At 52.7% G+C, this 15,509-nt stretch overlaps 1 protein-coding gene across 1 annotated transcript; it reads right to left on the reverse strand.

Moving 5' to 3' along the window:
* Window positions 1-3,398: 3,398 nt before the first annotated feature.
* On the reverse strand, window positions 3,399-10,758 carry CYSLTR1 (cysteinyl leukotriene receptor 1). The gene is made up of 2 exons (XM_071569272.1): window positions 10,727-10,758; window positions 3,399-6,461 (listed from the first exon to the last, which is right to left on the reverse strand). The coding sequence occupies exon 2, from the start codon at window positions 6,413-6,415 to the stop codon at window positions 5,378-5,380; it is 1,038 nt and encodes a 345-aa protein (XP_071425373.1). The 5' UTR covers window positions 6,416-6,461; window positions 10,727-10,758; the 3' UTR covers window positions 3,399-5,377.
* Between the last annotated feature and the right edge of the window lie 4,751 nt (window positions 10,759-15,509).

Genomic DNA, 15,509 nt, shown 5'->3' on the forward strand with positions numbered 1-15,509 from the left:
GTGGCAGAGGAATGTTTGTCAGACTCTCTTGGTTTTTTGGCTTTGATGGCTGATACACTTTATTTCTCCTTTTGCCCCCTCGCAACTACCAATTCCCTCCAAGAGCTCCCTGCTAAGGGTCCCTTTACCCATGAAATGTGCCCTCCCTGCTCTCTGCCCACAGTGGTTCTCGGGGGAGTGCAGCTGTTTCTGAGGAACATCCACCAGGAATAAACAGGGAAAACCCAAGAGGGGCAGCTCTGCTGTGGGCTCAGTGCTGGTGGAGGAGCCCACGAGCTGGGGCACCTCACTGAGGGAGATCCATGTCTTCATATTGATGCAGACTCAGGGTAAAACTGGATGTTTTCAAGGAGCTGGGGCTGTTTCATCCCCAGGACTTCTCACCCTGGAGAGAGTTACCAGAATTCCACATTTAATGGGGTTGAATCACTTTCTATGGCTGTGGATCCTCCTGCCCAGCCCCTCCAGTGACCTCTGCCATGGAGGAGCCACCAACACAGAGCCTGTGCAGATGCACCAGGGGCCTTTGCTGACCCTCACAGCAACCCCAGATTCTAATGATTAGTTTTAGTTTTAATTACAGCAAGAGCAAACTCTGCCATCAGCTGCTATCAGCAGCACAGCTGGGACCTGAACAGGCTCCTGGCAGATCCCAAGGTCCCCAGGGCCTGAGGATGTGCAGGACTGTCCCCAGGGCTTTGACATCCCTTTCTCAGCACCTCTGTTTAAGTAATTCACATCCTTGAGGTCTGTTTTTCCTACCACAGGATATGATTAACCCTGACCAGACTCATCATGCTGCATCCAAAAGTGGAAAATCCACCTGAGCTCAGCACAAAGCCCGTGTCCCCCTCGAGTCCTGCAGAGCCTGGGCCCCCCCAGACCTTGTGCCTGGCTCGTGGGTCTTCTCTGGGGCAGGTCCTGTGGGTCACCTCCTCCCTGGGGCTGCTGTGGGTCTCCAGCCCTGCTCCAGTCTCCTCTCCCCGGGTGCTGCCCCAAACTGGGGACCACAAGCTCTGCCACACGGGTGCTGATGCTCCTCTGGGTGTGTAGGGAAGCTGCTGCCATGCCCTTCCCACCTGAGCACCAGGAAGGGGTGAGGAGGAGCCCACAGCAGCTCTGGAGTCCTGGGAACCTCTGGCACAGTGAGTGGGGTGATGAAGGACACGAGGAGCGTGGGAGGAGATGCTGCTGACAGGAGGCAGCGGCTCAAGGCCAGTTTGGGGGGACTTCTCATCCATTTTTCTTGGTGAAAGGGCCCTGCAGCAGCTCTGAGCCCTCTCTCGTGGAGGCAGAGTGTGCTCACCCTCCACTGAGCTTCCTGGGAGTGACACGGGGCAGAGGGGGCAGAGGGGGACTGGCTGCTCCTCCAAGCCAAGGCACTGCCAGCCCCGACAGGGGTCTGCAGCCCCCACTGTCAGGCTGGGTTTCAGCCTCAGCTTTGCTTTCAGGAATGTTTCTAAGATGTTTGGTTGCTTACATTGATGGTATTTTAAAATCCAATGGACTTTCCTTCATTTCTGCAGCTTCATTTTCCCCCAAGTGACGAGGTTACACCTTCTGCTGCTGCAGGTGAAGGATAAAGAGCCTGGTGTTGACCCTCCTGCCACGTGGCAGAAATGCCTCTCCCAGTGTCAGACCACAGGGGGAACAGGGAAAAAAAGTGCTAAATTAGGATTCAGCTCGAGAATTATCTCCTGCTAATGGATCTGCAGCATCTCAATGCCCAGAGCCCTGCTGGGGGATCCAGGCTGTGGGAATGCACTGAGACCCTCCAGCCCCCAAATACCTGCCCAGGGGCGATGGGGGCAGAAGGCACCTTGCTCAGAGCAGGAAATCTCTCTTTACTGCCAGTGCTTGGAGTTTATTGCTCATTAACTGAAGGGCTTCTCACATCCTGCAAGAGTTTTATGTGAGAACAGTTTACAGAGCAGGGGTGGGTCTGTCCTCTGGGCAGTTTCTGAACTTCACAGCTGTGCCCATGTGGCAGCAGCAGATGCTCCTTTTCTTTTGGTAGGAGACAGGCAGGACCATTCCACTGCCCTGGGGTCACCCAGCTGGACACCACTTTGTTCCAGAGCTTTTCTCCCAGAGCTCCACTGGTGTTATCAGGAAGAACCTTCCCAGACACACCAAGGCCAGACTGGTGGGACATTTGTCACAAGGAGGTGATGCCCAAGGACCAGACTCACCACCAGCTTCCAAGAGAGCCTTTCGGTCTGTGCAGGGACAGTCCTTGAATGGAGAAACAGTATTTTCCAGGGAAAGCAGAGGGTGCAGCTGGAGCCCAGGGCAGGAGGGGACTCTGCTCCCTGCTGGGGTTCCCTTCCATGGCTGAGTCCTTCCCTGCTGGACCATCCCCTCCTGGAAAAACAAAAGCCAAAGAGGGAAATGCAAAGACTGTGAAATAAAATGTGGGCAGGAGTAGGAGAAGAGGACTGAGTGGCCAACGCCAGAGGAAACTGGACAATGTGACAGGGGAGGAGCTGGAGCTGGACCAAAAAAAGGGAGGAAACCTCATCAGCAAGAGGGAGCAGCTGGAGGAACAGCTCGGCACTAGGGGACACTATGGGACCATGAGCTGCAGCACAGGCAGCTGAAAAATGTCCAGTTTCGAGCAAAAACCCGCCCCCTCACTTTCCTTTTCAGGCATTCCTGTCCCCGCACCAGGGTGGCACTTGGTCCCCTCTTCCCAGCTCTGGTCTCGTTTTACAGCCCATGGAAACGGCACAGTTTGTAACTCACGTCATCGCAGTAACAATTCCTCTTTCTCTGCACGAATGTCTCTCCAGGTCCCTCTTCCTGAGCAAACCCTGCTCCGGATTTGCTGCCAAGATGACAACTTTTTGTGCCCCAAGCAGGACAAACTGCCCCTGTCTCACCTGGAGCTGCTCCTGGGAACTCGGGGCAGAGTTCCCTCCTCCTCCATTCTGCTGGAGCTTTAGAACTGACCCCTCCTCTGCTCACCTGGAGCTTTAGAACTGACCCCTCCTCTGCTGGGGGAAAAGCCAAGGAGAAACCTCCTTCTCAGCAGATTCCTCCAGGCAGGACCCCTCGTGTGACCCGTGGCCACACGGGACACCCAAGCAGATCAGCCTCACCTGGAGCATCCCCTCCCTCCATGCACCTTCTGGGATCATTGAGGTCCCAGCTGCTCATTGTTGGGCTGTTCCTCCTCTGCAAGGTCTGCCAAGAGCCATCAGAAGTGCTTTGGCTCCCAGTGGTCCCCACCAGCAGCTCCACGTGGTGACCTGAGCCCAGGGAGGTTGGGCTGCACCAAACTTACCCCAAGATGCCGGGCCAGGGAGTCCCCCCAAGCCCTCAGCAGCTCCTGTGCTGCTCTGAGGGTTCCCTGCACCATTATCAATTCTTATTAAGCAAACACCAGACTCCAGTGCTGGGTGCAGATAAAAATTTTATTGTAGGCAAGAAGGATGTGTAAGAGAGACTGTACACACAGGAAACAATAACTATTAAAATTCAGCTTGCAACATTTTCATTTAATTTTCAGTATTATTTTTCTTTAAATCTTTCATATTGCACAAAAAAAGCTGCCATTTCTCTTGCCATAATCCTTGTTTCATTCAAATAAAAAAGGCAAAAGGTTTAAAAATTACTCTGGTACAATGCTTAGCAACACACACATATAGATATTTATATCTATACACACATATTTGGCTTTACTGTACAGTGTTGAAAGTTTGGGAGTGGATCTATTACTTCTCCATATTCCAGAACAGTTTCCCATGAGGATTTGTATTTACAGTTGCACAATCCCTTTTAAACCCTGGAGGCACAACTTTGACACTCAGTGCTGACCCTTGAAACCACGTTTTAGCCAATTCTTGCCTGTTTTCCCCAAACAATCTGCAGGTCTGGCTTTGAATGAGGGGCTCTGTCCTGCCATGGGCTTGGAGGGGACTGGAACTCTCCTCTGCAGGAGCAGCTCTGCCCCTAAACTGAGCCTTCAAATTGCATTACAAGTTTCAGACTTTGAAAATTCCCGTCCACAGTTTGTCCTGCAGGTGAATTTGGGGTTTTTAGGTGGCCCAGGGCTGTGCAGACTGTGGTGCACAGAGTGAATTTCCACTCCAATTATCTGCACAGATAATTTCTCCAGCAGATCCCTGTCCTCAAGCCAAACCCCCTTTTTTGCTCACTGTTATTCTTCACTACTAAAACTGTTTTCTTTATTCAAGATAACATTGAGAAATACCATATCCAAACATCCTTGCTGGTCATTCATCAATGCCTTTCCCAGCTAAGAGCCTTAACCCCACGTGAATTTCAGTTTCTGTCTTGGCTTGCACGTCTCTGGCCAAGCTCTGGAGCGTTACCTTTCTGCAGGATCCACTGGAAAAGTACAGGAATGTTTCCTTCTGGCCATAACTTTGAAGTTTTCCTTTACAGCCCAATGATTTTTCAGCATCGAGTCTCATCCAAACTCAGATTCTGGATCTCCAGCTCTTCCTAGAGATCTTTCCTAGAGCCTTGGGTTGCCTTTTTGGCAAGGTGTGGGCAAGGTGAACACTTTGGAACAGGATTAAGTATCAGAGAGACCTTTGCTTACTATTATTATTTTTTAAAAACCTTAATGTTGAGAAAGGCAAATCTGATCCTGCACTGAACAGCCAGAGCTCCACTTTCACCTAAAACCTCCTGAAGAGCTGGAGGGATTCCCCAGACCCTGCACTCCTACAGGACCAGTCACACTGAAATAAGTCTCCTTATTATCCTTATTCCAAGTTATCCTGCACAGGAGGAGACTGCAACTTGAAAACTGATCCCATGGAATGGATTTTTCTGGGAATTCAGAAAATCCTGGCAAATCTGCTGCCCACCAAAGCTGCTCTGGGGTGGGAGAGGGGCCCATCCCCATCTGCAGCCCCAGGTACCCACTCTGTGAGTCTCACACACACAGTGCCCACGGAACTGAGATCCCAAGAGCAGCAGCTGGAGCAGGGCTGGAATTATCCCAGGCTCTGCTGTGTAAATAACTGAGTGGCTGTTTGAAGCTGCATTGAAATCTCTGCCCTGGCTGTTTGTCAGGAGCTCCCCCAGCACTGTGAACAACAAACCGTGTTTACATTTCCCGCTGGCTGGGAGAATTAACGCTCTGGGGAGGGCTGTGAAATGAAGCAAGTGCCCAAATAGAGGCTTCGAGGAGTTTATCAGAAGATCAACACTTTTCTGGTGGTGATAACTCATCCTATGTGACTGTGGGTGTCCCAGCAGTGGCTCTACCACCAAGCCATGGACTGTCCACAGTCATTACGATACATTTAATTACATCAAAGGCTTGCAAGCCCCCATCAGGTCTTCTGGAAGAGTTCTGAGATCTCCAGTGCCTTGAGATCTCAGGGGAAGGTCAACCTCCTTATGAAGAGGCCACAACTTCCTTTCCATTCTGCCTTTGGCTTTCTCCAAAGGGTTCCTCTTCCTTCTCCTTCACAGAGAACTTTTTCCTGAAGGCTTGTGATATGCTGGAGGAAGATGCCTTCCTCAGCGTGGTCAGTCTCTTCCGGAAGTTGCCCCCGGAGAAGAAGTAGAGCAGTGGGTCGAAGCAGCAGTTGGCAGCTGCCAAGGGCAGGGTCACCACCACGGCTTTCTGCAGGTAAATGGCGTCCTCGCAGCTGGCTCTGCGCAGGCGCAGCACGTGCAGGTGCACCGTGCGCAGCACGTGGTAGGGCGTGAAGCTCACCAGGAACGTGGCGGTCACGATGACGATCATCCAAACCGCCTTCTTGCGGTTCGCCTCGTTCTTCCTCATGGCGTTGCGCAGCAGGGTCCTTATGATCATGGTGTAGCAGACGCTTATGACCACGAAGGGCAAGATGAAACCCACGAACAGGGCGATGAGGTCCAGGGTCACCACCATGTTTGTCTTCTGCACGTTCTCCGGGGGCTCGAAGCACTTGGTCTTGTTGCCGTGCTGGTAGGTGCCGTTGCGCAGGAAGGGTGCGCTCGTCAGCGTGACGAAGATCCAGATGCCCACGCAGACCAGCTTGGCCTTCCTCTCGGTGACCAGGCTGATGTTGCGCACCGGGAAGACGATGGCGATGCAGCGGAAGAAGCTCATGGCCGTCATGAAGAAGATGCTGCAGTAGAGGTTGACGTAGAGCGCGTAGGACGCGACCCTGCACAGCAGGTCCCCGAAGAACCAGTGGCCCCTGTGCACGTAGTAGACGACGCGCAGGGGCAGCGTGGACACGCACAGGAAGTCGGACACGGCCAGGTTCAGCATGTACACCTGGAAGGCCGTTCTCTGCCGGTACGTGCGGATCAGCACGTAGAGCACGATGCCGTTGCCCACGAAGCCCATGATGCTGATCATGGAGTACAGCGAGGAGTACACGCGGTTCCGGAAGTCGTCAATGGTGTGGTGGCACGACAAGTTGTCGAACACCCCCGTCATGGTGCCACGCTGGGGCAGCAGTACCACCTGGGGACCAGTGTCAGGCCTGGGGATGAAAGCTCAGGTGAGATCACAGCATCCCAGAACATGCTGAGCTGGGAGGGACCCACAAGGATCAGCGAGTCCAACCCTCAGCCCTGCACAGGACCATCCCCAAGAGTCACTTCCTGTGCCCCAGAGGGTCATCCAAACACTCCTGGAGCTCTGGCAGCCTTGGGGCTGTGCCCACTGCCCTGGGGAGCCTGGTCAGTGCCCACCACCCTCTGGGGAAAGAGCCTCTTTCTAACATCCAACCTAACCCTGCCCTGACACAGCTCCAGCCATTCCCTGTGCCCTGTCCCTGCCCTGGCACAGCTCCAGCCATTCCCTGTGCCCTGTCCCTGCCCTGGCACAGCTCCAGCCATTCCCTGTGCCCTGTCCCTGCCCTGGCACAGCCCCAGCCATTCCCTGTGCCCTGTCCTGCCCTGGCACAGCCCCAGTCATTCCCTGTGCCCTGTCCCTGCCCTGGCACAGCCCCAGCCATTCCCTGGGTGCTGTCCCTGCCCTGGCACAGCCCCAGCCATACCCTGGGGTGCTGTCCCTGCCCTGGCACAGCCCCAGCCATTCCCTGGGTGCTGTCCCTGGTCCCACAGAGCAGAGCTCAGTGCCTGCCCCTCCTCTGCCCCTCCCGAGGAAGTTGTACCTGCAATGAGATCTCCCTTCAGTCTCGCCTTGGGCACCTGAACACACCAAGTGCCCTCAGTGCCCTCACACGCTGCCCCTCCAGGCCCTTCCCCACTTTCATTGCCTCCTTTGGACACTCTCTAATGGTTTAATATCTTTCTTACACTTAAAGCAGCACAGGAAAATAATATTCCATTACAAAATAGCAGAAAACCTGCCACCTCTCCCACACAGCTGGGAAGGGACGTGGATCTGATCTGTTTATTATAATAATGACCCACTACAGCCACCTTTCTTCACATGGCCCCAGCTACTGGGGATGGAAAGAGTTACGTTTTCACACACAGAATCACGGAATCCTTGAGGTTGGAAAGACCTGCAAGATCATCAAATAAAACTGTTAACCCACCACCACGTGCCCCACTAAGCCACATCCTCAAGTGGCACATCCACATGGGTTTTGGGCACCCCCAAGGACAGTGACTACACCATTTCCTTGGACAGTCTGTTCCAGGGTTTTACAACCCTTTCCATAAACATTTTTTTCTTAATCTAATCCTCCTCTAATGCAACTTGAGGCCAAGCCCTCAGTACACTGAAATACCAGGAAAACTCCTAACTCCTCACAACCCAAGGTAGCTGCTCATCAAAGGAGCAAAACCAGAGGTGGCATCAGGACCATGAAATTTAAAACACAGGGAGGAGACCTGGACCCTGATAACTGCTCAGTTCTGCCTCTCCCCATTTCCCCCATTAATTCTCAGTCTCTAATGGTTCAAACACAGACCCTCCCCTGCAGCCTGTGCCAGGATGACCAGAGCTGCAGGACATGTCCTGGCTAAAACAACAGGGCTCCAGAAAGGCAAAAGTGAAAGCAACAGCTGAGACAAGACTGGTCATGAGAACCCACAACCTGCACCATGAATATGCTCAAAACTGATGTTAAACATATTTCCATCTCTTAAAGCAGCTTGGCAGCATTAGAGTAGAGACTGTCTCTTCCCAGGATTTTCTGGGAATTCAGAACCACACTGGGATGCTCAAGGCTTCTGGGTTTCAGTCCAATTTCAGCTATTTGGAAGTTTGTTCTCTTAAGTGATTCCTTGCATTGTTTGAACCACAAACACTCTAAAGCTCAGCAGGTACCAGCGAGGGGACTGTCACAACCATTGCAGAGGGTGTGAGGTGTGTTGTGAACCCTCATCAGACTGAACAGACTCCAGCCCTCAGGTCAGGGACCTCCTGCTTTTCTTACACACTTGCCTCAACTCCAGTGGCCAGGCTGTGACTGAGGCTCCAGAGCATTGGCTGAAACCCCCTTGCATTTGACAACACCTTCTCAAAGGTGCTGGGCAAAGAGCCCCAACACACTTCCACATACTCCCCAGTCCCACAACAAACTGCAATATGGGGTAGAACATGAAAGCCACACTTGGCCCAGACAAAGCAAGAGAAGAGAGAAATAAAGGTGGAAAAGAAAGAGAACAAAGATCACCAGTCCTTAGATCCTGCACTGGTCCTCCCATATGGATGGTCCTGAGCTGGGGTTAACAAAGGGGGTGAGACAAAGAGAGATGAAAAGAAAACAGAGGGAGGGGATCCAATTCATCTCCTTTTACAGTTCACCTGGTTTCACATCAAATGGACTTTTCAGGCCACTTTGGTCACACATGCACAGAAGGTCTGTGGCCACTGCAATTCACAGCATGATCCCCAGTCCTTGATTTATCTGTCAAGATATTCTGACACAGGGAATTACTACCATTGCTCCTGTTGCTGGGTTGATGCTGAGCAGGACCCGTTGGTGCCATGCACTGAAGGAACACAGTGAGATTATTGGCTCAGTTACCTCATGAAAACTGATGGAGATAAAATCTCTGAACTTACCAAGGCATCGTGTATCAGTTGTTTCTCAGACATTAAAAATTAACCCAAAACACAACCAAGATGTTTATGATTTCGAGGCTGGATCTCTGGGGCACTCTGAGGCTGCTCCTCCAGGCAGGGATGGGCAGGATGAAGGAGAAGCAGAAGTCGGGACAAATTGGGGTCCCTGATTTTAAGGTCCCTGCAGCCCAAACCATTCTCTGGTTCTATAATCCTGTTTTGCTTCAAAGCTGCACGGGATGTGACATTCCTGCTGCTGAGGATTTCCCTCCCTTGCTGCCAGTTTCTCTACCCTATCTAAGCCATAACAAAGAGCCATTAGGAAACATCATTTACCATCAGATAAGTTTCCTGATTTAATCTTTGTGCTCATTTCCTAATGCCTCACTGAGCTGGATGATAAACTTTTTACCTCGGTTTGGGACTAAACTTTAGGCTTTCAGCTGTGAATCTTAAAGACATAAACAGATGGTAAAACACCCCTTGAGGTATTTGTCCAAAAGACAAGCAAGACCTGATGACTACTGTGTTTCTAAACATAATTAAGGATGTTCTCTGTAACCAAAAGGAAAGCTGATGGTTGCAATGCTGACGGGAACTGCTGCAGTGTGAGACAACTTCACACCTAGAACTGTGTGCGATAACCAAAAAGAATCCCACAAACCAGCAGTGCTACGTGAGGCTTCAGGTGTGCATCCTGATTGAAGACAAATTTCTCTCTGCCACTTTTTATTTGTATGACAGTTCACTGAGCCATTTATTTCTGTGCTGGTGAATTCAGCTCAGTGGGAATGAGCACAAGTGAGAGGAGCTGTGATGGTGAGAAAAGTGTCCCAAATGAAGCAAACCCCTAAACAACTGTTCTTCTCCAGGTCTGATGCAGCCCAGACAGATTTGCAGTTTGTCACAGAATCCCAGAATGGTTTGGGTTGGAAAGGACCTCAAAGCCCATTCAGTCCCACCTCTGCCATGGGTAGGGACAGCTCCCACCAGCCCAGGCTGCTCCAAGCCCTGTCCAGCCTGGTCTGGGACACTCCCAGGGATGGGACAGCCACAGTTTCCCTGGGCACCTGTGCCAGGGCCTGCCCACCCTCACAGGGAAGGATTCCTTCCCAATATCCCATCCCGTCTATCCCTGCCCTCTGGCAGTGGGAAGCCATTCCCTGTGTCCTGTCCCTCCATCCCTTGTCCCCAGTCCCTCTCCAGCTCTCTTGGAGCCCCTTTAGGCTCTGGGAGGGGCTCTCAGGTCTCCCTGGATCCTTCTCCTCTCCAGGTGACCCCCCCAGCTCTCCAGCCTGGCACCAAAGGGGCTCCAGCCCTGGAGCAGCTCCGGGGCCACCAGGAGATTATCCTAAATATAGTAACAATCCCAAAGCACAGTCCCAAAGCAGCTGCTGCCGTTTGTTCCAAGCACAGACGTGATGAGGCATCACCGGTCCCAAGGAACCGAATTCCCCTTTGGGAAGGAGGGGCGGGAATGCCCCAAAACAACAAACGCCTCTCCCAGCCATCAACTGCCCTGCGAGGGACCGGAGCGCGGGCACAGAGCGATGCCCGGAGCGATGCCCGCAGCCAGCGAACACTAATTAACGCCGTCGCAGCTCATTAGCGGGCGACAGCGTAAGTGCGCTCCGGGGGAACTCACCGGCTCAACTCGCTCCCTGCAGTCGGGGCAATGCAGAAAGGGGGGCACCGGGGGCAGAGCACCCTCCCCTCGCCCACCCCCCGCCCCGGGCACCCCCAGCCCCGCACGGCTCTTACCGGAGCGCAGCGGGCGCGGATCTGCCCGCGCCGCATCCCCGCCGTCCTTAAACCGGGCGCGGCCCCCGGTCCCGCCCCAAAATCCGCCCCAAACCCGCCCCGCCGTCCCACCCCGACCCCGAAAACTTCAGCTTTTCCATGGGGTTGCCACCCTCCCAGAAAATAAGATTTTAGAGCGTCCCTGCGGTGCTCACGCACCCGAGCCTGGTGTGCCCTCACCAGTCGTGCTCTGTTGGGAGTTTCCCACTGCTCGGAACTAGCAGTGAACTCAACTCTGCACCTGGGCCAACTGACCTGGTTTAAAATATTTTCTTATAAGAATTTTTGGTGTTATTCTTGTCAGAGGGAAAATACAGAAAACACAAATTCCCTGCTCCATCCATCCAGAATCCCAAAATACAGCATATTTTTCTATTATTGTTTTTTTAAAGAACTGAGTCTTGGTAAAAAAACCTGCCCTGGAGGAAGTGTTAATTTTCTCAGTTTTGAATATTTTAAGTGTGGGGTGTCCTACTCTGTGTTTTCAATCAATTATATTGGATTTCTTTTGAGGATGTACAATATGCTCATTCCACAGTATGCTAAGAAGGAATTAAGGTTTTGGAGATTTTCAAGATTGGAGGTCCAAGAGCCTCCAAGAGCCTCCAAGGCTGTGCAGCTCCTCACACCTGCAATCTCCTCCCCTGGGAGCTGGTGCTGGAGCACGTTTTACTTGTGGTGCACATTTTGGGGTTACCCCATTCTGCCATTCCTTCTGCTTTTTTTGGTACCTTCTTTTGGCCATTCCTTCTGCTTTTTGCTACTCGGTTTTGTTATTCCTTCTCCTTCTACTTTTTTTTTTCTGTTCCTTTTTCTTTTCTGCCCTGGATTTCCAGAACAGCAGATTTCTACTTGAGAGGTCAGGCTGAGGTTGGTGTGGGCTCAAGGAGGCAGCTGCTGCTGCTCCAGATGTGCTGGAAATGCAGCCAGAGGTCTGGGCAGGGAAGGGTTTCCTCTGGACCCCAAAGAGGAGCTCAAACTGCAGCTCTGATGTGGCCAAGAAGACACAGATTTGGTGGGGTCCAGGTATGATGATCAGGGGCAGGACTGGGGTACCTGACAAACATGCCAGCACCAGAGGAGCTGGGCGGAGCTGGATCCAGCTGGGTGGAGCTGCGTGGACCCTTTTGTGCTCTGGGAGGGGTGGCTGGACCCTGACACCTCCACGCACCGCAGGGACCTCTGCTCTCCAGGGAAAGGCTGGATCCACAGCACCCTGAGAGCTCCTTGGCTGTGGGGTGACCATCCCCAGGGACAGCTGGCACTGCTTGGTGGGACAGGACACCCCCACTCTGCTCCCCCAGTCTGTGCACAGGAAGGTCCTCAGTCCACTCAGTGCTGAGGCTTCAGGCAGTGCCACCAGTGAGTGTCCCTCACACCCACACAGGGTCACCTCCTCCCTCTCCTTGTCCTGCTTGGCTCGTCAAAGCCTCCCTGTAAGGCAGAGTCCACCCGAGCTGAGCTGACACGGGGTCTGACCCGCAAAGGCTCCAGAGGACACTGCAGAGCAGTTAGACAAGGAACGGGCAGGGGCAGCGGGAGGGGTGAAGGACATGGATCCAAGAATATGCCAGGAGTGGACAGGGGAGACACCCAGAGGAGACCAAGGGAAGTGGAGGATTCCCAAAAGGATCCATTGCCAGAGGAGTGAGGGTGAGGAAGAAGCCCATTAAATGGTTTCCGTAAGATCTGATAAGAGCAATTTGGTGCTCAGGCTGGACCTCAATCCGACTCCCTTTCCACAGGAAAATAAAGTGAGGAACAAAGGCACAGATGAGGGGTACAGGCTTTGGAAAGCTGCCTGGGACCACCCAAATCTGGAAGAAGCCTGAGCAGGTTGTAGGGTTAAGGGTCACATTGTCACTTAGCACTGACTGACCCTTCATGGCCTTCTCCTCCTGGACCCCAAATTCCTGCAGCTCCATCAGGTACCAAACTCCAAGATGCTGAGGCCTTCACCAGATGTCATAAATGTCCTTGGTCCAGCACACTGGGTGGCGATTTCTTCACTGCAGGACTTCCAGACAACTTCCTAAAAGCCTAAATAGTTTGCAGACTGTGTGAAAAAGCTCTGGGCAACTTCTTTCACTCTGACTATTGGAGAGGTGAAAGCAAAAAGATGGTGCTTCATGATGAAACAAACAGCTGGTGAGCATGTTGCTTTTTCCTTCCTCTCCTGGGACTTCCTAAAATAGCTCATTTCTCTCAGAATCTTCTGTGAAGAGGATGGGAACTCAACTTCAGACTTGCTCCAGGTTAGTCAGAGTGGATTGTGTTGCCCCGGGGGAGAACCAGCCCTGGCAGTGCCACCCAGCAGATTGTCACTGACCAGCAGGACCATGGTGGTGCCTGAAATCAGGCATGGGGCCCTGGCATGGCTCTGCCTGCCCTGGTCCAGCTGGGAAGTGTGTGGCCATGGTCCTGGTGCTCTGCTGAGGGACAGCTCATCAGCCCAGCACATCCCTGCCTGGGTGAGGATTGGATAAAGCACAGGGGCAAAGCAGGGGGGAAATCCAAGGAGAGAAGGGGCATGGAAAGCACGGGATGGGGGTTAGTGAAGGAATGGTGGGCACTTCCACTGCAAAGGGGTGGGAGAGCTGGAGGGAAATGGGAGGTTTGGAGCTGTCACCCCAGTGTGGGTGGAGAGGAAGAGTGTTTTAGCAGCAGGATTGCTGTGCCCCAGGGCCTGCCAGCCACAGTCACTCTGAAACAGGTGGGATTTGCTCTGTGCCTGGGGAGGAAGTGCTCAGTCAGGGCCAGCCCCTCCCGAGGGAGCCCAGAGCCAGCCCCGGGGCTGAGTCAGGCTTTGGGTGACACAAACCACCCTGAGAAGTGCTGCTGTCAGCAGCTGCTGCCCCTTCTTTGCTTCCCCTTCCCTGGAAAAGCAATTTCTGCTTTTCCCAAGGATGTGGAATCCCATTTTGTTCTGCTCTCTCACTACATCAGTGTCTGCAGGGGTCCCTTCCCTCGGGGGCACCTGTTTCTCCAGGGCCCACCCCTCAGTGTCACCCAGACCTTGTCTCTGTTTGCTCCCTGGACCCAGCACAGAGAGTTGATGTCACACTTCCAGCACTGGCCCCACCTCCTCTTGGCTTTGAGGGATTGGGATCACTGAGTGACCCAGACTGGCAGCTGGGAGAACCTGCTCATCCCAGGCAGGAACCCACAGCTCCCCATTCCCTGATTTCTGGGGAGGAGGATGGAGCTGGGGAGCTTCCTGGGAAGGAAACCTCAGCCCTTCTCCCTCAGACCATGAAGCTGTTGATTGGGTCCTACTGCAAATCCAACCTTTTGGAGCAGCTGCTGTGGAAAAAGGACTGAGAGAAGCTGGGTGAGATGGTTGGACACCTTCAGTGCTGCCCCTAGTCAGCATTTTTGGAATAAAACACTTGCTCTTCTGAGGTGACTGAAATAAGTTACCACAGGGAAGGACTGCAAGGACAGTCCACCAATCCCATCCTTGTCAGCCCAGATATTTGGAGAATTCTGTTTTTCCAAGCACTGCTGTCTCTCCACAAGAGGAGAGGATGGGGATGGCTGATTAATCTGGGCAAGGACAGAAGGTATCAGCCAGGGATGAGGCTGTTTCTGTTTCTCTCAGTGTTCATGTGGTTTCCACTCAAAATGCAAAGCCAGCAGTGAGAGTTTGTGCTGCTTTTTCTGAGAAGTGGAGCTGAACCTGTGCCCTGTGACAGAGGGACCTGCAGGGACACAGAGCTGCCCACACTGCCCCTCTCCAAAGTGCCTGGTGGGGTTCCTGCAGTTCCCCTCCCACCTGGACTGATCCACACCTGGCTCTGGAGGGGCCTTTGGGACAGAGAACTGGCATTGCATGCTCTTCTGGCAGGGAATATTTCTGGAAATAGGGATTTTAGGGACCCTCAAGCCTTCGCCAATCCTTTCACTGTGCAAACCAAAAGGATGTTTCAGTCAAAGGATGATTTGTGAGGCCAAAACTCCAGACAAGGACTCCAAGACATCCTCCTGCTGTGGTTTGGGTGATGGAAGAACTCAGCAAGCCACGAGAACCAGCCCATGTGCTGACCACACTCCACACACTGCACGAGGGTTTGCAAAAGAGAAGGTTGGAATTTTTACCTTTCTGGAGGTTCTGTGGGATTGGCTTCAGCAGACCCTGAACACCTCCAGGTCTCTTTGTGGAATTGGCTTCAGCAGACCCTGAACACCTCCAGGTCTCTTTGTGGGGTTGGATCAGCATCCCAAGTCCATCACGTGGTCACCAACCTTAGAGAAGAGAAAAGTTAAAGACACCATGAAGCCCTTGGAGGTGCTGCCTTGAGAAGCTGCATTTCCTTGGGGTATTTTCTGGTTCCAACGTGTCAAGAGCAGAGCCAGCCTGGCAGGAGATGCTGTGCTGATAGAGTGGTGCTGCTTCCCCTTCCTGTTCTGCACACACAGCCACGAGGCTGCAGCAGATGGGGCAGATACAGCAGGAGCTGAGCTGGGTCTCCATCACTGCACGGGTCACACCACAGAGACACCACTCAAGCAGCATCCAGCATCTCCTCCAGATGACACATAGTCAGGCAAAAGCAGCCTGAAAACACTTTCCCACCCTGAAGGTTCATTTATCGGGAGCTGGAAAATTCTACTCATTCTCTTGGCTTTGTAGAACTGATATAAACTCTGTACTTTATGCAAATCTCTCCAAATTGTTCTATCCTTCTAATATTTATTTCCAGAATGGGGCAGACTTGAGGAGCATTTATTGGCCCTCAAACTG

Source organism: Pithys albifrons, chromosome 14 (genome assembly GCF_047495875.1).
Source record: "Pithys albifrons albifrons isolate INPA30051 chromosome 14, PitAlb_v1, whole genome shotgun sequence".
Classification (NCBI taxonomy): Eukaryota; Metazoa; Chordata; class Aves; order Passeriformes; family Thamnophilidae; genus Pithys; species Pithys albifrons.